The 24173-nt window shown below is 44.4% G+C and overlaps 3 protein-coding genes across 6 annotated transcripts; 2 read left to right on the top strand and 1 right to left on the bottom strand.

Annotated features, from left to right (window-relative positions):
* Window positions 1-871: 871 nt before the first annotated feature.
* On the top strand, window positions 872-8995 carry LOC103184319 (protein FAM216A). 4 transcript variants are annotated; one of them, XM_007902253.2, is made up of 7 exons: window positions 872-990; window positions 1633-1673; window positions 6359-6507; window positions 6927-7053; window positions 7520-7682; window positions 8061-8140; window positions 8555-8995. In XM_007902253.2, the coding sequence occupies exons 1-7, from the start codon at window positions 902-904 to the stop codon at window positions 8731-8733; spliced, it is 828 nt and encodes a 275-aa protein (XP_007900444.1). In that variant the 5' UTR covers window positions 872-901; the 3' UTR covers window positions 8734-8995. The 4 variants fall into 4 exon arrangements, with proteins under 4 accessions (XP_007900444.1, XP_042193762.1, XP_007900443.1 ...); XM_042337829.1 differs by lacking the exons at window positions 872-990; window positions 1633-1673 and having other exon boundaries at window positions 5797-6507; XM_042337828.1 differs by lacking the exons at window positions 6359-6507; window positions 6927-7053; window positions 7520-7682; window positions 8061-8140; window positions 8555-8995 and adding an exon at window positions 3240-4036.
* A 370-nt stretch (window positions 8996-9365) lies between these two features.
* On the bottom strand, window positions 9366-14442 carry vps29 (VPS29 retromer complex component). Its single transcript, NM_001292809.1, is given in 4 exon segments — window positions 9366-9924; window positions 10509-10744; window positions 11289-11480; window positions 14309-14442. Coding segments are annotated over 4 exon segments (549 nt in total). The 5' UTR covers window positions 14312-14442; the 3' UTR covers window positions 9366-9806.
* A 658-nt stretch (window positions 14443-15100) lies between these two features.
* LOC103184393 (cell cycle checkpoint control protein RAD9B) lies at window positions 15101-22822 on the top strand. The gene is made up of 10 exons (XM_042337527.1): window positions 15101-15179; window positions 15457-15527; window positions 16698-16850; window positions 17667-17781; window positions 18696-18795; window positions 18947-19053; window positions 19763-19869; window positions 20977-21041; window positions 21386-21514; window positions 22252-22822. Exons 1-10 carry the CDS (start codon window positions 15146-15148, stop codon window positions 22502-22504), a joined length of 1134 nt encoding a protein of 377 aa, XP_042193461.1. The 5' UTR covers window positions 15101-15145; the 3' UTR covers window positions 22505-22822.
* The last annotated feature ends 1351 nt before the right edge of the window (window positions 22823-24173 follow it).

Genomic DNA, 24173 nt, shown 5'->3' with positions numbered 1-24173 from the left:
GCAAAAGTGACTTCAGGTTTTCCCCCTCCCCCCCCCATCCCCACCCCCCTCCCCTTCCCCACCCCCAACCCCCCACCCCCTCCCCTCTCCACCCCATCCCCACCCCAACCCCTTCCCCACCCCCCACCCCTCCCCATCCCCTTCCCCACCCCCATCCCCCCCCCCTTCCCCACCTCAACCCCCTCCCCCCCACCCCATCCCCCCCCCAACCCCTTCCCCACCCCCATCCCCCCCCCCCCCCATCCCCCCAACCCCTTCCCACCCCCCATCCCCCCCAACCCCCTCCCCTTCCCCACCCCCATCCCCCTCCCCTTCCCCACCCCAACCCCCTCCCCTTCCCTACCCATCCCCCACCCCATCCCCAACCACCCCCCCCCCCCCCACAAAAAAAAATCACGTAACAATAACGAGGAGACGCGCTCATTCATTCATTGAAAAAAAACACGACATCACAAAAGGCGAAGATGGGGGCAAATAAAATAAAATAAAATAAAATGTGTTTGATCTGAGCCAAGTTTTTTTGGGTTTGGTCCAAAACGTCCCGAAAGCACCGCGTTGGAGGAGGAGACCTTTAACGCTCGCGAATTCGATGCATTTCCCCTTTTCCTCACCACCTCTGTGTGTGTGTGTCTGTGTGTGTCTCTCTCTCTCTGTGTCTCCCTCCCTCTCGGATCCAGATCATTTGTATGTGTTAAATTAGTGGTTGTGTGAGACGGTGGGGGGGGAGAGGGAGGGAGGGAGGGAGTGTGGTCCTTTACAAGGGGCTCTTCATCGTGTGCAAACCAGAGAGGCTGGAAAGGTGACCCCCAGCTGTCAGCTTTGAGAGCTTTAGGTGGGACACCTTTGGAGCTTTACCTTTCCCCGAGGGTGGGGAGGGAGGGAGGGAGGGAGATCGGTGGCGATGGAGGTGAGGAAGCAAGTCAGCTTCCTCGACCGAGGTTGTGGCAATCACGATCCCAAATTGCCACAGAACGCCAATCAAGTTGTCAGGTAAGAGAGAGACCCCACATTGCACAGATCCGACCGACGTTGATAGCTGATCTCTCTCTCTCTCTCTCTCCCTCTCTCTTTCTCTTCCTTTACGAGCGAGGTTAGTTTCTGCAAATGCAAGGCTCGGTGTTAAGTGTTAACACTCTGCTGTGTTGATTTTTTTTAAAAAAAGGGACTCGACTTTTATCTTTGTCAACTGTGTGCTTTGTGTAGTAATAATGATAATCCTTGCATTTGATACAGCGCCTTATCGCGTCGTCGAGACGTCTCAAAGCGCTTTATATCGTAAATTGCATTGAAGGTGTGTTTTGTTGGTGAAACGCAGCAGCCAACTAGTGCACAGAGATGTCCCACAAACAGTCATGGATTGAGTGGCAGACCCTAAAAAAATGTTTTGGGGGAAGGGATTATTACTCTGGGAAAGTGATCCGCCAATGGACCAACAGCCGGGTTCCTACATACTGCTGGCTAGGTAAACAGAGGCGTGTGGAGCAAGGAAACTTGTCTGAGGTTTCTCTCCACCTGGGAATTGGACCTGGGTCCTCTCGCTTGTGAGGCAAACACTCCACAACTTTTTTTTAAACTTGCTGTAAAAATTAATCAGGAGCGGAGCACCCGTCACTGTCTCATTTGTTTTTACAGGATTCCAGGACCTAATTTCCCACAATGTCACAATAACAGCGGTAAGCAAACCCCCCACTCACCCCGTCCCCACCCAACTTCCACCCTCCCCCCGTGCACACACACATGCTGAAGTCTCACCATCTCTCATGAAACCATTTGACAGTGTCGAGAGAGGAATCGGAGGGAGAATGAAAGAGGAGAGGGTGGGGGAGGAGATGACTGGATGTAGGGTCAAGGAAGCAGGTTTTCCAGAGGCTTTTAAAGGCAGATAGAGAGACACTGTGTGACCGACAAAGATAACAACAACTTGCATTTATATGGCACCCTTCATGCAGGGTAGCATCTCAGAGCGAAGCTTGACACTGAGCCAGGCAGAGAGAGGGAGGTGGCCATAAACACGGTCAAAGATGAAGGTCTTCAACTGTGACAGATGGAGTCTGACAGATGGACAGACAGATAGATGATGCATATTACATTTGCATGCAGATAGTATGTGTTATGTACAAGAGCCATTATATAATAACCTTCTGAAAGTTTAATAAAGTTGGTTAAAGGAATATTGGTTGAGATGTTGCCTTTGGCTGGTGGAATAGTGCCTGCTGAAACTTGGGAAAAGGCGATGCTTGCAGAATCAAGGAGAGGAAGCACAGGAACTTTCAAAAGAGAATTGGATATTTATTTGAAAAAGAAAAATTTGCAGGGCTTTGGGGTAAGAGCAGAGGAATGAGACTAGTTGGTAGCTCTTTCAAAGAGCCAGTACAAGCACGATGGGCCGAATGGCCTCTTTCTGAGTTGTAGGATTGTATGAACTGGTGAGTGATTGGTACAGTGATGAACACCATAGTTATAGATCAGTAACAACACAATGAGATGGGTTGGGTTGTCTGTGGCTCCGAGGATTCACTCTTGAAACAGCTGGCAATCCTAAATAGCCATCTGGCTAAGCATCTGGCAAAGAGCAGACCAGACTCCGGTGGAAGAGAATGCGAGTCTATGGGGAAGGCGATTTGGGAAGAGTGAGGCAAGTGAGGATGATAATGAAGATGATGGAGCACCAGGACATGCTTGTTGGGAAGCACACAGGGAGCGTCGGAAATAACGGTCAAAAACAGACGGACTCCAGCCTTGGGTGGAAGAGGAGACAAAATGCTTTGGAAGGAAAATGATCATCGCACTCTCGACTGGGGGCTCAGTCCTTAGGCTCGCTCTGACGTACGTTGGTGAGGAAAAGGCCGATGTCTGTGGTCTTCGCAGAGCTGACTGAAGAGCAGAGGCAGGCTAAGCAAGCTGGCCTGTGGGAGGAGCATGCTGGTAAGAGCAAAGGCCATTTTGTTACCACCTGCATGCGTTGTCCATTGCCTTGTTCTGCTGCCTTCCTTGACTGAGGAGACAACCATAACTGCTTGTTGGCTGAATACAACAACAAGAAGTTACCTCTTTTTAGCACCTTTCACATCAGGAGGATGAAATGAATATGAGGGGGGGAAATGTTTGTGAAATTCTACCCTTACCACCCCTCTTCTCTTCCTCCTCCTCTCCTGAGCCACACCCGCTCTCCCCAGCCACTCCCTCCCCACCCCCTTCCCCCTCACACACACTCACCGCATGCTTTAATGTGATTGCAGATGTCTCCCTGCAGAAGCCGAGGAGGAAGATTATTTTGCCCATCTGGTCGGCTGAGCCCCAGCACCCCGACCAGTGGGCACAGGGAGAGAGGCGTCAGGAGGACGAGGGGCAGCTGTGCCTCCCCCTCCCCCAGTCCCAGCTCCAGCCCCAGTGCGAGAGGCACAACCTGGAGGTGGTGGTAAGCGAGCCTGAGCTGGGGGCCAGGGTCATGTCGGCCAGGGAGCTCCCGATCAAGACAAGCAAACAGGACGTGACGGTGATCGAGCCGGGGAAGAGCAGGCGGAGAGTTGGGGTGGGGGGGAAACCCCAGGAAGAACAGCTGGATCCTGACCTCTTGTCCCACTTGCTGAGGGTACAGCGAGACGGGCTGACCCACATGGGGGAAGTGCGGAGAAACATCCAGTGCCAGTTGGAAGAAACCCAGGTCAACTTCCAGAGCGGGATGAACCTGCTCCAAGACGTGATCGAGTCTAACAACAAGAGGATCCAGGCAAGCATGGGGCAGATAAGCTCCACCATGAACACGGTGGAATCCACACTGCAGAAAATGGAATATAACCTTGCCACCATCAACTCCAGCTTCCTGCAACTCCAAGGCATGGTGGAGTCTGGCTTCAGGGAGCTGAGCCAAGAGATAAGTGCCCTGGTCAAGTGTCTGAGTCAGAACCTGGTCTCTGGCTCCGCAAGGAATCAAGTGGCCAGACCGGTCCTCAAGCTTGGAGAGAGGATTCCTTTGTAGTTCTCACCCATTCCCTCTCGACCGCTTTACATCTCCCTCCTTCCCTTCTTTTCCCCATATCCAAGCAGTGCACAAGACACTGCGTAACCTTTTATCTTAGTTTAAGAGAAGGTATAGGGAATGTAAGGTGCCCTAATGGCATTGGGAGTAAGAAAATAAAGTTTGGCATTTGCTCCTGGTCGCGGTGTTTGTGTCTAGTACAGCTCTGGGGCTTTAACAATAATCCAATAATCTTTCCATTTGATCTTGCGCCTTATCACGTCGTTGAGATGTCTCAGAGCACTTCACAGAATGTACTATAAAGTGGAATAACTGTATATTTTGTAGACGAAACGCAGCAGCCAATTGTGTGCAGCAGTGTCCCACAAACAGTCATGGATCGAGTGACCAAATTATTATATATTTTTTGAAGGGATTATTACTCCCGGAAAGTGATCCGCCAATGGACTAACACCCATGTTCTGCTTACTGCTGGTAAACAGAGGTGTGTGGAATAAGGAAACTTGCCTAAGGTTCCGCCCTGCCCGGGAATCAAACCCGAGTGAAACTCGCACAACTCATACAGCGAAGCTCCCCTTTCATGTGGGACAAACCTCATTCCCGTCACGTAAGGGAATGAGGGTGGGGAGGAAGGGAGATGGTTTCAGGACGATACAAAGACAGGGATTGGGTTTTGAGGGGAGAAGACAGGGACAAGAGCCACACACAGAAAATAAATCTGTTTCCTATCCATTTCATGATATTGCCTACAATTCCATTCACCTCAATTTTAAGTTAACCTCTTAATGTGGAACTTTTATCAAATGCCACATTACATCCATCCGATCCTCCTTTATCTCTCACCTCCAGGACTGACTGTTAATTTTGTACAATTAATAAAACCTTTCCATTGGTTTTATTAACTATACAGTCAAGGTGAACCCTGTCGATCTTCCGTAACAACACATTGGTTTAGCCCGAGGTGTACAATAGACCCTTGTTCAGAAACTGTCATGTTTGCTGTTGCTACGGCTGCTGGTTTCTAAGGCAAATGGGATTGTCTGTCTGGTGTCTGAAGGCAGTGAAATGGGACAGGTCACCGAGATTCTGCACAGGGGAAGAGGAAGGTCTCACACAATGTTCCTTTAACCAGTCGGGTTCAGAACCTGAGATCAGAATTTAGATATTGTTAATGTGCAACAAAATACAGGGCTTCTATTGCGAAGGACTCGGGGAGCTAGTCTGCTAACACTGAGAGGTTTTATTCCACTGGAAGCTGCTTCCCTTTGGTTAAAAGTGAACGATCCCATGGGACATTGGGACACAAATAGAAAGCTGTTGTGAATAGGCATCAATGCCAGAGCCGTTGGTATAGCAACCCAAAACTGGGACTCCTTTCACACAGGGCAATAAATTATCTGAAAGGAATACAGAAGAGAGCTTTACTTTTTAATACAACTCCCTGTCCATCCCCAATCTAGATTAAAATTGATGATTTATAGTTTTCTTTAAAAAAAGGATGCTTATCAATATTAATATTCCCAAACATAACCACACCCCTAGTCTTTTCTGTAGCAAAATAGTCATTTTAAAATCTACCGTGATTGGCAACTGATATGTTTCTCCGCTAAGCTTGGAAATCTTACAAGAAGGCTCTTACCCTATAAAGGTTATGCAGAATTGCTCTGCTTTCTCTAACTATTAACTGTCTTCAGCCGTCGGAGAGGAATATTTAATGGAATGTCTAAATCTCTATAAATAATGACAACGAAGCTTTCAAAGACCAGTTAGTGAATGAAGGTGAGTGAGTGAGTGGTCATTCAGGGTCTTTCCATCCCCCCCACCCAATCCACCCCCTACCCCACCAGGACCTCTACACCAAGCCAAATGGTCTTCTGTTAGATACCCATTGCATGGAGTCATTCGGATGTGGAGAATGGAGACGAGCCAACAACAACTTGCATTTATATATCACCTCTCACGCAGGGTAGCATACCAGAGTCAACACGGTCCTTTGAAGGGGAATTTGGTGAAGGGTGTGAGAGGGAACGGGGAGGGCAATGTGGAACGGGAGTAAAGCTGGCCTCAGTTGTAAGGTGCCCTTGTATAGGCGTGTGCTATGAGCCTGAGTTACACAACAACTTCCATCTTTATAGCACCTTGCACGTGGGGAGGACACCCCAAGGCAATAATTACTGTAGCAGGAACTGAGATCAGTGGTGACCACTTTTCTTATGCTACCCATTATAAAGTCAAACCACAACGTTATAATAGGGCCTGACTTTAGCTCCAGTGGGCGAGGTATAGGCACAGTCACGATGGGTCGAACAGCCTCCTGTGCAGTAAGGCGTGGGATGTTCTGTCAAGTCTCATTTCTCTGCTTCCAACATGTGTCTCCAGCGTTGGCCTGCTCCCTGACGGAGAGAATATGCAAACTGAAGGAGGAGAGAGCCAGAGAGTACCGGGACATAATGCTGCAGCTCACCCTCACTCCGCACCTGAAAACCATACACATCCCCCGAGCAATGGAGAAAGCCCCATTTCTGCAGGTGGGTCTGTTTCTCTGCATTCCTACAGCGTATGATTTCTTTGGGGGGGGGAGCGGCTCGAGCTATTTTTCAGGTCATTGGTAATAATAATCCTTGCATTTAATATAGCGCCTTATCACGTTGTCGAGACGTCTCAAGGGCTTCACCGAATATATTGTAAAGTGAATTGAATGTATATTTTGTGGCGCAAAACACTGCAGCCAATTGTGCACAGAAGTGTCACGTAAACAGTCGTGGATTCAGTGACCAAATCATTTTTTAAATTTATTTTATTGAAAGGATTATTACCTTCGGAAAAGCGATCCGCCAATTGACTAACAACCAGGTTCCTACTTACTGCTGGGTAAACAGAGTGCTGTGGAGTAAGGTTTTGCCCTTTTTTTAATATTAAAAAAAACTGCTTAACCCGTGTGTCCCAGCATCCAGGCCTGACAGCAGGACAGAAACGTTACCTGTACAGCATTGCTAACATCTACAGTACAGACTGCAGCCGCCGCCTGATGCAGAAACAGTATCTGAGCACGTTACAGCAGCGTGCTCACCTCGGTGAGCCCACACCATTCAACAACAACTTGCATTTATACAGCGCCTATCGTGTTTTGAATTGGGCATCAAAGGAGTCAAGGGAGGGGGACAAGGCGGAGGGGCTCCGAGATAAAGTTCCGGAGGGTGGGTGCGGAAAGGCTAAAGGCCACATGGTGGATGGTGGAGCGGGCAGCGTGGGAGAAGTGGAACAGGCCAGTGCCAGACAAGCGAAAGGAGCAGACACGTTGGTAGGGCTTTAGGAGGTCACAGAGATAGGATTGAGCAAAATTGTGGTGAGCTTTAAAGGTGAGGACAAGGATTTGCAACTCGATCCTCTGAGGGATGGGGAGCCAGTGATGCCATATATAAATAATATATGCTCGCCCATTGTGAATAGTACAGAATGGTACCAGTAATAGTATAGGATGGGACTGTAACCAAGTAATGGTGAGCTGAATATTTTAAACACATCGCTTGTCCACATCAGGATACATCACCCATCGTGAATGCCAGAAGTACACGGACCATCTCCTAAAGCTCAAGCCTCAGAGAGAAAACAAGAGAGCACAGAGAAGCAGCAGCTTCCCAGCTTCTGCAAAGCAGCCAGCGAGATCCATTTTCCTCCCCAGGATAGGGGAAGGCAGTCAGAGGTCAGTGTGTCTTACACCGCTCTCCCCTTCCTTTACCCCTCACTTCTCTCTCTATTGCTAGTGTAAATCCACACAGAGCGTTGAACAAATTAAGCCATTGAGAGCAATATATTATTAGTATCTTAATGCTTTGGAACAATTCAAAGCGTTTTCACAGCAATTACCATCAAGGGTAGCATATGCATTTATGGATAAAAGTGACAGCCCTTTATGTGCACAGCAAAGTCCACAACAGAGAAATAGTCACTCTCAGAAATAACAAGGCAATTGGACAAAAGAGCTGGAGTTAAGGCAAGTTTGTGGAAAGAGAAGAGCGCCCAATCTCTTTTGGTTAAGTTCCCAATAAGAATATATTTTTCCCCCGCCCCAATGTTGCAGGTTACAGTCCGGAGTTCAACCAAGCAACAAGACCAAGCGAGTGCGTGTCAGTTCAGTTACACAGTCACAACCAACAAGAGGTAAGTTGCCAACACTGCTGACTGCTGGGGGGTGGGGGTGGAGAGATACCATTGTGTCCGTTTCTATAATAAATCTACAAGATTCCAGGAAGCATTTTTTCACGCAAACGGTAGAGGAAATCTGGAACTCTCTCCCTCCCCCAAAAGGCTGTAGATACTGAATCCATTCAAATTTTCAAGACTGAGGTGGATATATTTTTTGTTAGCTCAGGGTATCAAGGGATATGGGGCAAAGACGGGTAATTGGGAGTTGAGGTATAGATCTGCCATGATCTAATAGAATGGCGGAACAGGCTCGAGGGGCTGAACAACCTAGTCCTGTTGCTGTGTTCCTAAGTTTAGTTTTGCACACACGTGTACCTAATGTAGTTTTGCAAGACTTTCAAAATCCCAAGCTCTGCGATGTCTTCCTAGATGTGGCCACTTCGACAGAGGAGGAACTCGTGTACTTGATGAGCTGTGCGTCAGTAGAAGAACGGGCAGAGACAACCAGCCGAGAACGGGGTGAAGAGAAGTACGACAAAGGAAAGAGTAAACTGCGTTCTCAAGCTGCGATTTTATCTCATCGTCACTTTGAATGCCAACATTTATAGGGAAATGCTAAACTACACACCCATTAACACGCGCTGGTGCTAACTAGTTCCCCCACCGGAGATTCATACTGAAAAACTTGCACATTCCACAAGCCGCTCGTGAAAACTCTAATGCCCTTTTAATTCAGTGATTGCTCTCTCTCTCCATGTTAAATTTATGACCTGCTGTTACCGATTAATAACCGACAAGAATAATTCTTTTCACAACTTCTCCTTTCAAAAAAAATATTTAATATTTAGGTCCTCTCACTCGTTTTCAAAACCCTTCAATACCCTGGCACCTCCCTACCTCTCCAACCTGCTTACCCCCAACCTACTACCCGATGCCTCCGCTCCATTGGCTCCAGCCTTCCGCACGACTCTCGTCCCTTCCGTTCCACAAACAGTGGCCGCACTTTCAGCCACTATGCCCCAAATCTCTGGAACATTCTTCCTCTATCCCTCCGTCTTGCCCTTCCCACCTCAGGTCATACTGAAGACCTTTCTCTTTGATCATGTCTCCCCCCNTCTCCCCAGCTCGGCGTCAGGCTCTGCCACTATCAAGGCTCTGGGACGCTACCCTGCATGAGGGCACTATATAAATGCAAGTTGTTGTTACTATTTGACAAAAGAAACACTGAATATGCATTGTTAAGCGCTTAGGAGAATGGTTTTATTAGAATTTGTGGGAAGGGAAACATTTTATATAGAGCAACAAAGTTTTAAACACCAAAAAAGGAAACAAAGACCCCTTTGTTAAGTATTTCATACAAATTAAGCACATGATTTTCCAAGCACTGCTCCACTACTTGTAAGCGTAGAAGTATTTACATGACTGAAAACGCATTGTAAATAATGTGGCATTGTTTTGAGCAAGGCGTGTGCCTTGGTGTGCAAGTGTACAATTAGTTAAGTTCCTTTCTTGTGCTGTGCCGGGGATGAACAGTTAATGCTACTAGAAATAAAATACATTGTTTGACTTATGATACACAGAAAGATCTGTTAACGTGCCCTGGGTTCCAACAGGAAACAAAAGGAATAACCTTGTAAAAAAAAGGCCTGGTGGGGGGTAGAGGTGGAATAGAGAAGCTGGTTTAGGATTTTTTGTATTCAATTCTTTCTACTTTCACGTCATCGCCAATCAGCTGATAAACGTAAGTGACTACCGTCGATGCCTGGATATCCATCAATACAAACGAAGGGATGATATTGCTGGAAGAGAGAACAGAGGGGATTATTTTGCGATGTTAGTTTCTAGAGCAATGCGCACACAGACCAGGACATTATGTTAACAGGCCCCAGTCTTTTTTTTTTNACAGCAAATATTTTATAGTAGACATTAAAAACACTAATTTTTGCCAGAGTAGGATCCTGCTGATGAAATTGGGTGCCGTTTTACAGATCGCGGCTGCCAGAAAAATATCTTGCGTGAACACGACTGAGTGAGTGAGGAAGGATTGACAGTAATGCACAGAAAAATTGATTGAAATTTAGAGAATAGAGACTCGCCATTATGTAGTTAATAGTCCAGCCTCTAGATTCGGAATGAAAGTGCTTTTTGACAACTCAACTGTGGGGGATCGTGGTGCAAACAAAACTAAACACCAGCACCTCCAGTGAGAATGCTCCTATTGCATTTAGTGCCACCTGGCGGCAAGAAACGACGACAACAAATTACATTTGTTATGAAAGTGCCTTTCACGTTGCGAGGATGTCCCAAGGCGCTGTACGAGCAGCGGTGACATTTTGCCCTTTGAGTAAAACGTCTGAAAGGCCGGCTCTCCGACAGCGCTCACCTTTCCAGTGCGTTGTATGCCCCCGTGGCTGAGCCCGGGTTGATGTAGAACTTGCTCTCTTGCTCGAAGGCCTCGAACTTGTGCGTGTGCCCGGAGATGAGGATGTCCACATCCAGCTGGCGCTGTAGCAGTGCCAAGCTGGCCATGTCGCCCCAGGGAATGACCTGGTGCCCGTGGATCAATCCGATTTTAAACTGCCCCACAGATACCACCTTCTGCTCAGGGTAATTCAGGTTCTGAAACAAAAGGCCCAAAGAATAGATCACGTCCTTCACCTGGAACGGATGACTCAAGCAAGAACAAAATATAAAGTCAATTCACTTTACAGTATATTCTATGAAGTGCTTTTGAGACGTCTTGGAAGACGTGATAAGGCACTATATCAAATGCAAGGATTACTATTACAGTAACTTCTGGCAAGGGTAATGCAAAACAAAGGATGGAGAAACAGAAACGGCAACAATTGCTTCTGTACTCCAAGGTCGAGGGCTGCAGCGGTAACAACTTACCCAGTGTCTAGCCAAGAACTGGAGAAATACAAGTCTGTAACAGATAGATTGCCATCCTGAAAAACAGGGAGCTACAGTTCACCTTTGAAGATATCATTAAAACAAGTCAGGCAAATTTCCCCCTCTCTCTCCAGTTAGGCTGACACTCCACCAAGCCTATCCCATTAGGATTTGGCATTTCCATGAGGGTAGGCAGGAAGGTGGATGGAGGGGAGGGATTTTTTTTTAGCAAGCTAAAATACGAAACAATGTCTAAAAAGACGGTGCTTACCTCATCAAAGTCACCTCTGACAATGTGGACATCTGCAGCCAGCGTTTTAAGGTAGTCGTAGCTCTCTTTGGTGCAAAGGTTGCCCGTACACAGGATGTGCTGGATCTTACCCGGCACCAGCAACTTCTTGAACTTGGCTGGCAGCGTGTTGCAGCGATGGGGGATGTGAAGGTCTCCTAATACCAGCACCAACTTCAGAAGCGGTGGAGACAGACAACAACGAACAACAAATCAGTTTGGCTCACCACAATTCACATCCCGTCCCTCCTGTACTACCAGAGCATTTTAACAATAATTGATGTTCTAAGCAGCAGAACTTAATGAAAAATCTGCTGAAGCAGGAGCCGGGATTATAAATTGGTAAATCATCATCATCCTGAATGGCACACGCTCACGCGTGTCTTTAAAGGTATTTAAACAGCATCCAGACAGATGTTTGCCGTTTGTGGAAAAGCAATGAGCAGATTGTGGGGTTCATTCATTCCTTGTACAATAAAGCACAACCCTCCCCTACTTGGTCCCACTCTTTTACATAGCCTTATGTAATGTAGATCTATTTTCTCAAATTCTATCTTAATTCTGTTCTACATGATGAAACTTACCTCTTTACCCTTCCGACCAACAAAGTAACACAACTCTGATGAGACTGATTAACCAAAAAAACAATCTATTACCATCTTGACTAAAGGTCTGCAACTCTCAAAACATATTCTGATTAGGATACAAGTTCATTCCCCCACCCACCCCCAAATTACTTGAATTTACTTTAAGCATCCTAGAAAACACAGCTTTTAATGAAAAGACCGGTTTTTAATTTCTCCCAGCAGGTTATGAAATTGAAACAAACGTTTGCTAATAACTAGATGTTGGGAAGTGGAAAATGCAGTCCAGGTCTTGCACCACAAATGTAAACTCTAAACAAGACTTTTTATTTGAAACAGGGTTAGATTAAGCAAATGCAAGCACACGGTTAGCAGGAATATTTACAAGGCAATAGCGAAAAGTGAAGAAAATATATCACTCCATAGCCTAAAGTAACTGGCCTCAACTCAATATATATGCGCTTATCTGCTCTGGTTGACAGTTTGATATAAACCAGCCAGACAGTAAGTAATTCAAACAGATCTGTTGTCACAGGTCATTCAATCAATTTTTTAAAAATTAAACAAGCCCCCAAAATTCATTAGATGTTTGGTAGGCTTGTTTACAGTGTTTTACAGTGTTTCAAGATGAATGTGGAGCAAAGGAAAGAAAAGAGACAGAACAGGATGTTTTGCTATTGATTGAACCACCCATTGCAGAAACCAATCAACCTTAAAGATGATAGTTTCATGGAAGATGTTTTAGAAGCAGAATGAAGGAGTAGATATTTGTAAAGTAATAGTATTGATGGATTCGGAGAGTAAAAAAGACCAGAAATAGAATTTGAAAGACAAAGAGCTGATGTGAACTGGGTCACAGATTTGTTCCCTAACCAATATTAGAAATCTACAAATCCATTTGGAAATCTGTTTGAATTAGGCCTGCAAGTTACAAGCTATAAACTGTACTAACTGTTAGGGTCTTGACACCACCAATGAAAAGCTAGTTGAGAGAGTAACTTACACGGTGACCAGCCTTAACGAAATAGAGGTTGATTGTAGACAGGTGAAAATTAAAAGAAAAACAAAAGCTTTTAACAAAATCACCAGAAAAAAAAGAATCAGAAAATCAACTCGCTATAAATTTCAACAAGAGGCCTACACAAAAGCATAACCTGGACAAAACTTTCCACAGTTAAAATATCCAACATTATGGCCATGTAATTTTGGACACCTTTTTAATCTAGATTTATTGTTCCATTCTTCAGCGACCAGCTTGAAAGGTTTTACCCAAACCATCTTATTTATTGAAAAATGGCTCCATTATAAAATCTAACCTCCTACTTTTCCCTGAAAAAATCCTCCCAATTTTCTGCACACTCAAGACTTCAAAATGAGCAGATTTTATTAATTTGCCATCTTGCAACATTGAATTACCCACGAATGGTAAACAGCATTTGACACAGCATAGAAACAGGCCATTCAGCCCAGCCAGTCAATGCCTGGTGCTTGTCAGCCTCAACCCCTCCTAACCCTCAAGCTGTATTGCGACTCTATTCCCTTTGCCCCCTAACATCATGCAAACTATACCTAATAATCATAAATAATCCGTGCCCTCCATATAGCACCTTATAGCCATTAAGACGTCTCAAAAGTGTTTCACAGGATACGCTGTAAAGTGGATCAACTGTGGATTTTGTGGGCGAACAGCAACATCTCATTATGTGTTGGCTATGTGGGTGCTACGCAGACACACACACACACACGCACGCACACAGGAACCCATGTAAACATTGGCAACGAATCCGAATTAATTAATGGGGGAGGGGGGAGGGGGTTTATGTGGGACCACTCATCAATGTCAGTATTCCAGATTCAAGAATAAGTGGATGGAGGCGACAAGATTTTAGTCCGACGGTGTATCCCGTGAGGCGCTTTTCGAGAACAGCTCTCAACGGTGTGTGGGATAAGGCGCTGTCTCTAAATGCAAGGAGGATGACTATCATGGGTGCTGGTGGGGGTGGGTGGGGTGGGGGGGGGGGGGTGGTGGGGGATCATAGGTGTGACTCGAGACATTTTTTTTTAAAAAAAAACCCCAAACGGTTGGAAAAGGTGGGCAAAGCACCCGGGGAAAGCCAGGGACACAGGGCCCTGGGCTGGGTGAAGGGCCCCAGCCTCCCCCACCCACCCACCCACCCACTATGTGCTGCCCTTGGAGAGAGAGTTTGGGGGGGAATGGTGTGTGTGTGTGGGTGTGGGTGCGGGTGGGTGGGGGGGTGCGGGTCATGTGACCAGCGCTAGGCCGCAGGCTCCGAGTGACCGACCGACCTGCCGCCAGGCCCCAAACCCCGGCACCAGTTTCTGTGGTATCCCCCCACCCCGCCCGCCCGCTGACGGCTCTCCGCATCGCTCGTCACGCGAGAAGAGCCGCTGACTCACCATTTTTTTTTCTCCTTTATTTCCCCCGCTATCCGCCACAAGCGGCGGCTCCTCCTCCTCCTCTTCCTCCTCACCACCACCACCACCCGAGACAAGAGCGCGAGCGTCCGGGGCAAACCGCGGCGTGAGGCGACCAATCGGATGCCTGACTCAGGTCCCGACGGCAGCCGCCCGCGGACACATCCAAGAGGGGGGGGAGGCGCGGGCGGGCGGGGCGGGGGAGGGGGGGAAATCGCGTTTTTCGCAACTTCCCTGCAAATAGCTCGCTGCCCCGCCCCCCCCTCTCCGCACCACCCCCCGCAGCCTGCGTGCTTCCTGCGTGTCGCTAACTGCCGGAGCGGAGCGCCTCCTCGCGGCGGTCGCTGCAGTCCCGCTCGCTCTCCGGGGCGGGCGGGTAGACTGGACAGCTTCGGACGCCGACGCCGGCAGCGCTCGCTCGCGCACCGCTCACGCCACGCACGCCGCGCGCGTTTCAAATTCCGGGGAATAACGGTCGAGGGGCGGGGCGATGCCAGGCGGCCCGGACCATCAGGGCGCGTGCGCAGAGGCAGCCCGGGAAAAAACGCGCCTGCGCAGGGCGCCGACCGGGCCTGGCGCCGACCGGGGCACGCGGTTACGTCCCCCAACAGGCGGCCCGGAGAAAAGACCCCCGGCGTCGAAAAGGCGGCGCCTTTCTTTCAGGGAGAAAATACACACGTCCGACTGCGGAGGAAAGGGCAGGTCTTGACCTTGGCCCGAGCTCCGAGAGCGCAGAGGAAGACATCCAAGGGGCGGGGCGGGGGGGGGGGGGAGGGGAGGAGGAAGAGGAGGAGGAGGAAGGTGGGGGAGACAGCCGCCATGAAGTGCGTCATCCCGAGGAACAACCTGCGAGGTAACGGCCCCGGGAGAGGGACGGCGCGCGCCGCGCTTACCGGTTAACCCGCCGCCCTGGGTCCACCGGTCAGTCGCCCGTGGGGAGGTCGGCGGCGCTCCACCTCAGCACCGCACCGGACCGGACCGGACCGTCAGCCCCCGAACCCCGTCGCGGGGGGCTCGAGCCCGCAACCTTGCGGACTCGCGGTCCCGGGGCCGCCGCTGTGAGCCGAGCCGGGCCGCCGGGTTAATTGTGAGCGTATCGTCAGTTAATTCTACCTAACGGCACTTTACAGCGTTTGCAAAGGCAATCCAAGCCCTCTCCAGAGTTGGCGACGAGCTGTGGTTCGATCCTTTAGAGAAGGGGGTGAGTAAGCCGCCAGTTTCCCTACCGAACCGTTTTCTTTACAACAGCAACAACAACAACATACGTTAAGACAACGGAGCAGGAAGAATTAAAGTGCATTCTTGCACCTGTAACAGGTTTGTAAACCTGGCCCCAATGCATTCAGCTCAACTGAGGCGTTAAAGGCAAAGGAATCTTGAGTCACCTTTCCACGTGCACTTTTGAATTTTCCTCTCATTAAATAGGGCAAAACAGGAGAGCGGCTTGAGTTCTGACGGAGGTTCGCGGACCCGGAACGTTGACTCGCTTTCCTTTCGCCATAGATGTGGAGTCCTGTAGCTCAGCGGTTAGAGCACTCGCTTTGCGAGCGAGAGACCTGAGTTCAATTCCAGACACAGGGCGAAACCTTGGGCAAGTTTCCTTACTCCACACACAGCCCTAATAATAATCCCTCCAAAACCAAAAACGATAATAAATTGGTCATTTTCAATCTACCACTGTTTGTGGGACGCTGCTGTGCGCAATTGGCTGCCGCGTTCGCCCACAAATATACAGTCTATTCACTTTACAGTGTGTTCTGTGAAGCGCTTTGGGATGTCCTCCTGGCATGAAAAGCGCTATATCAAATGCAAGGATTATTATTATTATAGATGCTGCCCTGACCTGCTGAGTGTTCCCCAGCTCTCTCTGTTTTTGTTTCAGTTTCCGCCATCTGCAGTGTTCAGAGCAGATTAAATAAAGTCTCTCTTCCTCATCTTGAGTTTGAAACATCTAGTAAAACCTATTTAACCTTTTATATCGAAGAACGTGAATCGTATATATTTATTTTAGCGCACGCGCCTCGCAAGCGACACAACCCAGGTTCGATACTGGGGCGGGGCGAAACATTAGGCAAGCTATTTACTCCACACCTCTCTGTTTACCTAGCAGTAAATAGGAATCCGGTTGTTAGTCGAGTAGCGGATCACTTTTCCGGGGGTAGTAATCCTTTTTTTAAAAAAATGTGCTCATTCAATCCATGACTGTTTGTGGGACACTGCTCTGCGCAATTGGCTGCTGTGTTTTGGCCACAAAATATTCAGTCAAAATATACAGTATATTCTATGAAGCGCTTTGACACATCTCGAAGACGTAATAAGGTGCAATATCAAATGCAAGGATTATTATTATTATTATTTCCTTCTCTTGCAGCTTGCTTTGAGATCAGTGAGTTCCTCTGGGTCAGCATACGCCTGCTTCTTGTTTTCTCCACTCTTCTTCCAGTATTATAATAGGGAGAGCAGACCCCAGCAAGACGCAAAAGAAAATGAAGTTGTGGGCCTGAAGTGTAAAGTGGCAATTAAGGTAGCATTTAGTAGTTCATAACCTGAAGACTAATTGATAGGTCAAAGAGATACAATTGTTCTTGTGATATTGAAATTACCCTGAGATCTGGATCTGGATTATTCTATTGCAGGTTTACCGATTTCCATTTGGGGAGTTTAAGTTGATTTAAGTTGACAATTATATACTGTGTCATGTCAGTTTTATTGATAAAGTATGGCATCAACAGAACATTTATTCTGAGCTGTTTGCTTTTTTTAAAAAAAAAGGTACCTGCCCTGTATTCTTCTATTTTTATGTCTGTGTTCAAAGCTGAGACTTTCAGCTGTGTAGCAGGGACCAATTTTATTTGGGGGATTTGTTTACCCCAAATAAAAGGACCCCACAGGAGAAATTTCCTTTTCGAATAAAGCCATGGGATCTTTAACGTCCACCTGAACAGGAAGATGAGACCTTGGTTTAACATCTCATCTGAAGGATGGCATCTCTAACAATACAGCGGACCCCCAGCACTGCATTGGAGTGTCAGCTAGACTATATGATTCCAAGTGTCGACATAGGGCTTGAACCCTTCTGACTCAGACGTGAGAGTGTTACCACTGAGCCAGGCCGACTCACATGTTTTGCTGTATCTGGCAATCAACCTGAGAATGAATTGTCATATTCCAAACAGTGCTTGGTCAGTTTTAATGACATTATTGGAACTCAAACAAGAGTTGATAAATGGCAGACCTCCATCGCACTGCTTATTTGAGGCAAACATTTGCCAGGCCTGCTTGTGCCATCTGGCTGGCTGGCAATTTTGAATATTTAAAAATATGATATTCTTTCTTACAGCATGTTCTCCCTATGTTTCGATGTCTAACTGCATTGGAGAGAAGTGTGGAAAAATGCAAGATTTACATCAATTCACAGAACTGTGGTATAATTTTCCAGTTCTTCTATAAACATGGTAGGAAAATGTTTTTACGGGAGAGAGGTGGGGGGATTTATTAAGTAACAGTTAAACAAAGGATCTAAACCAATGTTCTGTATAAAGCAAGAAATACAAACAATCGTATTTGCTAAGTGGTCACTAAATTCAAGGCATTTCAGGATTACAAGTACTGTACTGTTGTACTCTGTCTGCACATTAGGAAGTATTATAACACATTACAGTCCAGGGGTGGTACCTACTTTGGAGAATGCAAACATTTCCAATGTTAAATCTGTTCCTTTCATAGTTTCATAGCAAATCGTAGAAGGATTTATGTTATGTCCTTTTGTCTGCCTGAAATGTACAAAGCATAAATGCTGAAAGAAAGCTTGCTATTTGATTTATGTCTGCTGGTAATCAGTGTGGGCTCTGTTTTCAGTCTTGGGACAAACAGGAATCTTTACTCGAGTTCTACCAATGTAGTAGATATGTTCTTATTTATATTTTAAAGATGAATCACTGTTAGAGACTATAAAAGGAAATGTATTTGTTGTAAAACTTTCCTCTAAGAACAGTTCAGACAGTTAGGAAATTTCTAACTAGGACACAAATATTGAATATTTACTTAACAACACGTACCCACCATTTATTATTTTGTTTTCAGTTGAACATTTATTAACAAAAATGATCTTTGCAGCTCACAGCAGTGAAAACAACACTAAAAAAAAGTTTTGCTTTTCGTAACTATTGGGTCAATTTTTTCAAATATTGTCAAAATATTACTTACTCGCTGTATGACCAAACAGAGAAATTAATTTCTTCTCACTCCTTTTATTAGTTTGGGTGGGGAGGGGACATAGATTTTCTGTCTATTTTGCTGTCCCCTCATAATTTAAGTTAAAGATGTCCTTTGAAAAGTTATAATTTTGTCCCTTTTCTTTTTTTGACAGGAATTACTATAGCTCACAAACTGGTTTTTCAGGAGTGCGAACCTCTGCAGGCTGTGTTTTCCAAGCAACTCAGCCCAAATATAGTAAGAGCTCATGCAAGGTAAGGGCGAATTGGGCACCTTTCCCAATGGGAATGCATTTTATCATTGAAATAAATTAACTCTGTAACAAATGGGTGGTGGGACAGAACAAATCTTAAACAACAATAATAATATAACAAGATGTGTTTTACTTTTTTTAATTAAAAAAAGACTTCTGGCTGATGTAGCAATTCATTTCCCAATGTCTCAAGAGGAAATTACTTTGGTTATGACTCCTATGAAGGCTTCATTCAAGAGTTATGTAGAAGAAGACAGAGGTATGTCAACTCAAACCAAAGACAAAGCCAATTTTATATCTCCGTTAAGCAAAAGAGATGACCAAAAATAAACTTAGCTTTTTTTAAAAAAGGAAAAATTGCAGTTTTATTTTAAATTTGGGAAATCCATTTTTTTCCCCTTTATATTCATGTCACTCACTCCCTTCCTGCGATCCACGCCATTCTCTCTCTACACCAAGGCAGTGAGCAGATGACACTGTGTACAGGCCTTTGCCTGAATTGCTCTCAATCCTGATTCTAAACGGTGCACAAAATGGACACCTTTGCACCATACCTATGCTACACTGCCGAGTATAACCTAGCCAATGTGAGTGGTAGATGCTTTTGCTTACACTGACTGTATTGTGCACCAGCCATTACCACATGGTGGAGCATCACTCATATGCATTGCCATTATCTTTGTTTTCCGATCCCAAAATAAATTGAAGAGCTTATTTCTGTAATGTTTTTCAAAATTAACTTTTCATTTGAGATAGCTGCAATGGAAGAACAAATGATGGAACAAATGATCTCTTGCTATGCTGAGGTGGGCTGGTCCACAAGTCATAGGTAGTCTGAAAGGAATAGGTTTGATAGCTCTGTGTCTTCTTATTTGGTATTCCCTTTGAATAGTTGGTACAGTATTCATTTTGTTTTACAGACCCTTGGCTTTTATTTGGAGTAATTATTTCCTTGTTTTAACATGCAGATCCTGCAAAGGTAATGCAAACTGTGGTGAACCTAAAAGCTGATGAATTCGAGTACCTTCAGGTTGGAGTTGATTCAGAGATTACCTTTTGCTTGAAGGAGCTAAGGGTAAGGACATTTTTATCACCGCGGTCATTAAATAAAGCCACTTCTCACGTCTGGTTAGAATTTTTTTTACAGTAATATTAGTTTGTGTTTGTTTTAGTGTATTATTAAACTATTAATAATCATTATAACTTTAAAAGACAGGGTTGCAGTTTTCCTGGACCTCCTGTCATTCAGATGTTTCAAACAACTTTCAAATCAAAAGCATTCAGTTGTTATTGGCAACTTGATGTTTCCCTTTACATCTGAACTGTTGCACAGTATGAAGTCAAGGTTGAAAATATTGGGTCAATCAGATAACATGAGAAGCACATGGACAATATTCAACCCATTACTTCATTGAAAGGGCTGTCAGTGAAAGCCGCAAGAACAAAATAAATGTTGCAATAAAAAGGTCGATGTTAAGGGAATTGTATTCACGAGAGTGTTACTGCAGTCAGGGATCCATTACTTGTTAAATTTTAAAATATTGCTGTTTGTAATCAAGATCAATTTGGATTTACTTTAAGTGACTCATCTTCTATTTAAACCTGAAGTAATATAATGCTGACCTTTTAGCATTCAGAAATATAATCCATTATCCAAACCCAGGCTGATTGATTTTATGTGACACGTCTATGGTAACTCCATCACAAACTTGTCAGTCTCCGTGGAACACATCTTTCTGCATATAGAATCACTTATTACTTAAATGTGATTTTAGTAGAATGTAATTTTCTACACTTAACTGTGGAAAAAAACCCTCAATTTTGGTGAAAATCACTCTTACGATTCTTCCTTTTGTATTTGTTGTGTATTGGAAAACATACTCAGCGGCCAGATACTGGGACTGTTGCAGGTCTAGGTCTTCATCGTGGTCTAAGCTACCGCAATAGTTTTTGAGACGTCTTTCTAGCCTTGTTAGATGACTCTGTTTGCAGCTTGTTGTTACGTCACCTAATATACAGAAGAAAAAAATCTAGTAGAGCAGTGATTTATGTAATAATCCACAGCACAACCTATTTTCATATATTTTTGCAGATTTGATAGTTTGTCATATTATTTTGAGTATAAACAGACTTGCATGTTATTACGTTATAAGGTTGCAGATTGTTTTTTTTGTCATTTTAGGGTCTACTAGCATTTGCAGAATCTACCAGCTTTTCTGTGTCAATACATTTTGGAACGGCTGGGAGGTAAGGTCTCTTCTCCTCAGTCAATTTTTATTGCAAGAACTGCAATTAGGAAATATGTAAGCACTAGTTTGCGAGGAAAAGGTGACTATACTCTGTACTATTACTCACTCTGTGTTGGACTCTGGCTTTACTATGCCAAATTATATTCATTCTGTCAATTTAATAGTTCAACTCAGCTGAAAGATTTTCAATCTCATAAATAAATCTTTCCATTCACAGTGATTTAATTCTACGTTGACAAATAAGATTGAAATTCGCAAATTGGTTCTTTTTTAAAACACAACCATTGCCACCAGACAGTACTTTTGTGAAATTGTAATTAATTTCTTTCCTGCTGTTTATAGGCCAGTTGCATTTAGTATTGATGATCTGGTGCTGGAGGCTAACTTTGTGCTGGCTACATTAGCTGATATAGAAAGCCGCACATCCTCACAGCATACTCAGAACATCAGGAAAACCTTTACCAATAAAAGGTACACTATAGGTACAGCACGATCTAACCCAACTCTCCGCTCGCAAAGAAATCTTGTTTTCATATTTTGTTCTTACATGGCCCGAAGCCTATGCATTGTTATCTTCCATGTGGTGCATTTTCTTTTAAGTGACGCAGGTAAATCATAATTGTGAAGCGATTTATATAATGTCTATTTACTTCAGACTTAAATCGTGTACTGAACATCACACACACAAAAATAAATTCACTCTTGCACAGATATGCTCTTAAAAAATACATACAGCATTGTGTCGGTGTTACAGCAATACTTTACTGATCTTATGAATCAAATAAATGATTTACAAGAAGTCACTGCATTTGACAATTACTGTAAAGCACTTTTAAGACATTAACATGAAGCTGCTATAAAATGAAAACTTTTTTTTACAATGCTACTCCTTATACAACTAGGTGCCTTCAGCAGCCTGGCACTCTCTCCCACCTTTTTGTTAAACACGACTTGCTTATTCTTGTAGGAATCAGCTTTTATAGTGATCTGTTCCTTTTATATTAGTACTTTTTTCTTCCACTTAACATAATACATATTTCCCCACTGATTGACTCCACTCCATTGCAGCCGCTGCCATTCATTATTACTCATTATAAAATGGTAATCGATCATCATGATTCACTTGTTCTTCAGTTGTGCGCAAGTAATGTAGAGTAAAGATGTCTATTAGTGACCTGGTATAACATGTATTGATTAATTCACCACAGCGCAGACCCAACAAGTAATGAAACAACTGATGACATGAATGAAGTGGTTCATGAAGAGAGGAAAGAACCCGGAGCAATTGTGGGAAATCCATTACAGAAAAATATACAGCATCTGGTGGAAATCTGCAGAAGCCCAGTAATTAATAGAAACCTGGCAGAAAATACTCATGAATTCCCTGTACCAAATGAGGATTTAGATAGGTTAGAAAACAAAGTGATGCCTGGAACTTCACCCCGCAAAAAGCAGAGGTAATATTAAATGTTCGAGTGTCACTTCAGTAGTGTGCACAACTCCAATGTTGGTATAAACTGTTAACACCTTAATTTATCAAACGTCTTTCAGAAGTGATGCCAATAATTCACCAACATTGATTACTTCTAGATAAATCACCAAGCACACTTAGTCTAAAGGATAAAATCAAGTAAAGATCTCTTGACCTTCATTATATTAAGTAACAATGAAATTAAGCTTTGCTTTTTTAAACAACATCAAACAGGTTACTTCAGGGGCATCAACAGTTACCTTCCAATGTTGCAGCAAACCTAGCCTCAACTTATCTAACTTGCCTGGTTTGCCTTCCCTGTGTAAAAGTGCCTCCCCAATATTCTGTACCCATCTCAAGAACTGATTTTAAATGGGAAATCAGTTCAGTGGGAAACAGTGAAATGCTGCACCTCCCAACAAATATTTAAGTAGCAGAACTACATGTGGAAAATTCATTTTGTATGTTAAAAAAACTAGCTCATGAGTTTTTTTGTTAAACTGTCACAATTTGTATTCTCTCTCTTACAAACAAGCAGTTATGCTCACTGTTCTTCGGTGCCATTTCATCTCAGCATCAGAAAAGCTTGAATAATGAAACTTTGATGAGTTTGGCAGCTGATAGTGACAATGAAGAGGAGCTAAAGAAAGGAGAATGCAAGCAGAGATGCAGTAAAAGCTGCAGTAATATTCAACTTGCCAGACGGTATCGCCATCCGGAACACTGATCCGAAAGGTAGTTTACCTGGATAACACACCAAGGTATCTTACAAAAGAGATACTGCATTTGAGTGTGGGAAACAAGATTTCACTATAGGCCAATTAAGTATTTTTCATTGAGTTGTGAAACAGTTGACAAACCAAATGGGCGTGGAATGGCTTACCTTAGAGCACCACAACTATTTAAATGAGTATTGTTCAGTAAAACCAAAAGACTTATTTATGTAATGAAATACAGAATGTGTATTTACAATCAGCAATTTGTGGGCATTACACAGTCACATTTACCAGGCTTTTAAAATTGCAATAGCTCCAACAGCCTAAGTTGTGCAATGTTTTGGGTTCCAGTAATAAACTTTTACATGCTTGGCAGTAAAAAAAATTACAGGAAGTCTTTTCAAAATGTAATTGTGTTAAAACTTGTTAATACACTAATACTCAATTTTTGCAGATCAATTTTCATAATAGTAATAAAATTAGCCAAATGTATGGTAGTTTAGACATGGCATTGTTTTCTGAGTGTGATGTTTTGATTATAAATAAAATTATGATCGAGGCAGTTCATTGATATTGGTCATTTGTTTTTCTTCACCAATATATTACTTTCTAATGTGTGTTCTAGGGAGATCTACCACTCCATCATTCACAACAGGTAAATGAGATTAAACAGAGTTAGGTAGGGTAGTAAACAGTGAGAAGGATAGCAGCCAACTGCAGGAAGATAGACAGAATGATAAAATGGGCAGACACATGCATAGCAGATGAATTTCAATGTGGAGAAATGCAAAGTAATGCATTTTGGTAGAAAGAATGAGGGGAGGCAATATAGGCTGGTAATACAATCTTAAGGGGGGTAAAAGAACAGAGAGACCGGGGGTGCAGGTAAATGAATCCTGGAAGGTGGCAGGACAGGTAGATAAAGCTGTCAAAAGGGCATATA

This window comes from Callorhinchus milii, unplaced genomic scaffold, assembly GCF_018977255.1.
Source record: "Callorhinchus milii isolate IMCB2004 unplaced genomic scaffold, IMCB_Cmil_1.0 Scaffold8, whole genome shotgun sequence".
NCBI classification, from domain to species: Eukaryota; Metazoa; Chordata; class Chondrichthyes; order Chimaeriformes; family Callorhinchidae; genus Callorhinchus; species Callorhinchus milii.
Note: the sequence above shows the minus strand (reverse complement) of the source record. Positions and strands in the feature narration are given on the sequence as shown.

Excerpts from the sequence above, each read along its gene's own strand:
- LOC103184319 (XM_042337828.1), top strand. The coding sequence starts at position 902 with ATGGAGGTGAGGAAGCAAGTCAGCTTCCTCGACCGAGGTTGTGGCAAT. Across the intron at positions 991-1,632 it reads AACGCCAATCAAGTTGTCAG|GATTCCAGGACCTAATTTCC; the intron begins GTAAGAGAGAGA and ends TTGTTTTTACAG. Across the intron at positions 1,674-3,239 it reads ACAATGTCACAATAACAGCG|ATGTCTCCCTGCAGAAGCCG; the intron begins GTAAGCAAACCC and ends ATGTGATTGCAG.
- LOC103184393 (XM_042337527.1), top strand. The coding sequence starts at position 15,146 with ATGAAGTGCGTCATCCCGAGGAACAACCTGCGAG. Across the intron at positions 16,851-17,666 it reads AGTGTAAAGTGGCAATTAAG|CATGTTCTCCCTATGTTTCG; the intron begins GTAGCATTTAGT and ends TCTTTCTTACAG. Across the intron at positions 19,870-20,976 it reads TTTGCTTGAAGGAGCTAAGG|GGTCTACTAGCATTTGCAGA; the intron begins GTAAGGACATTT and ends TTGTCATTTTAG.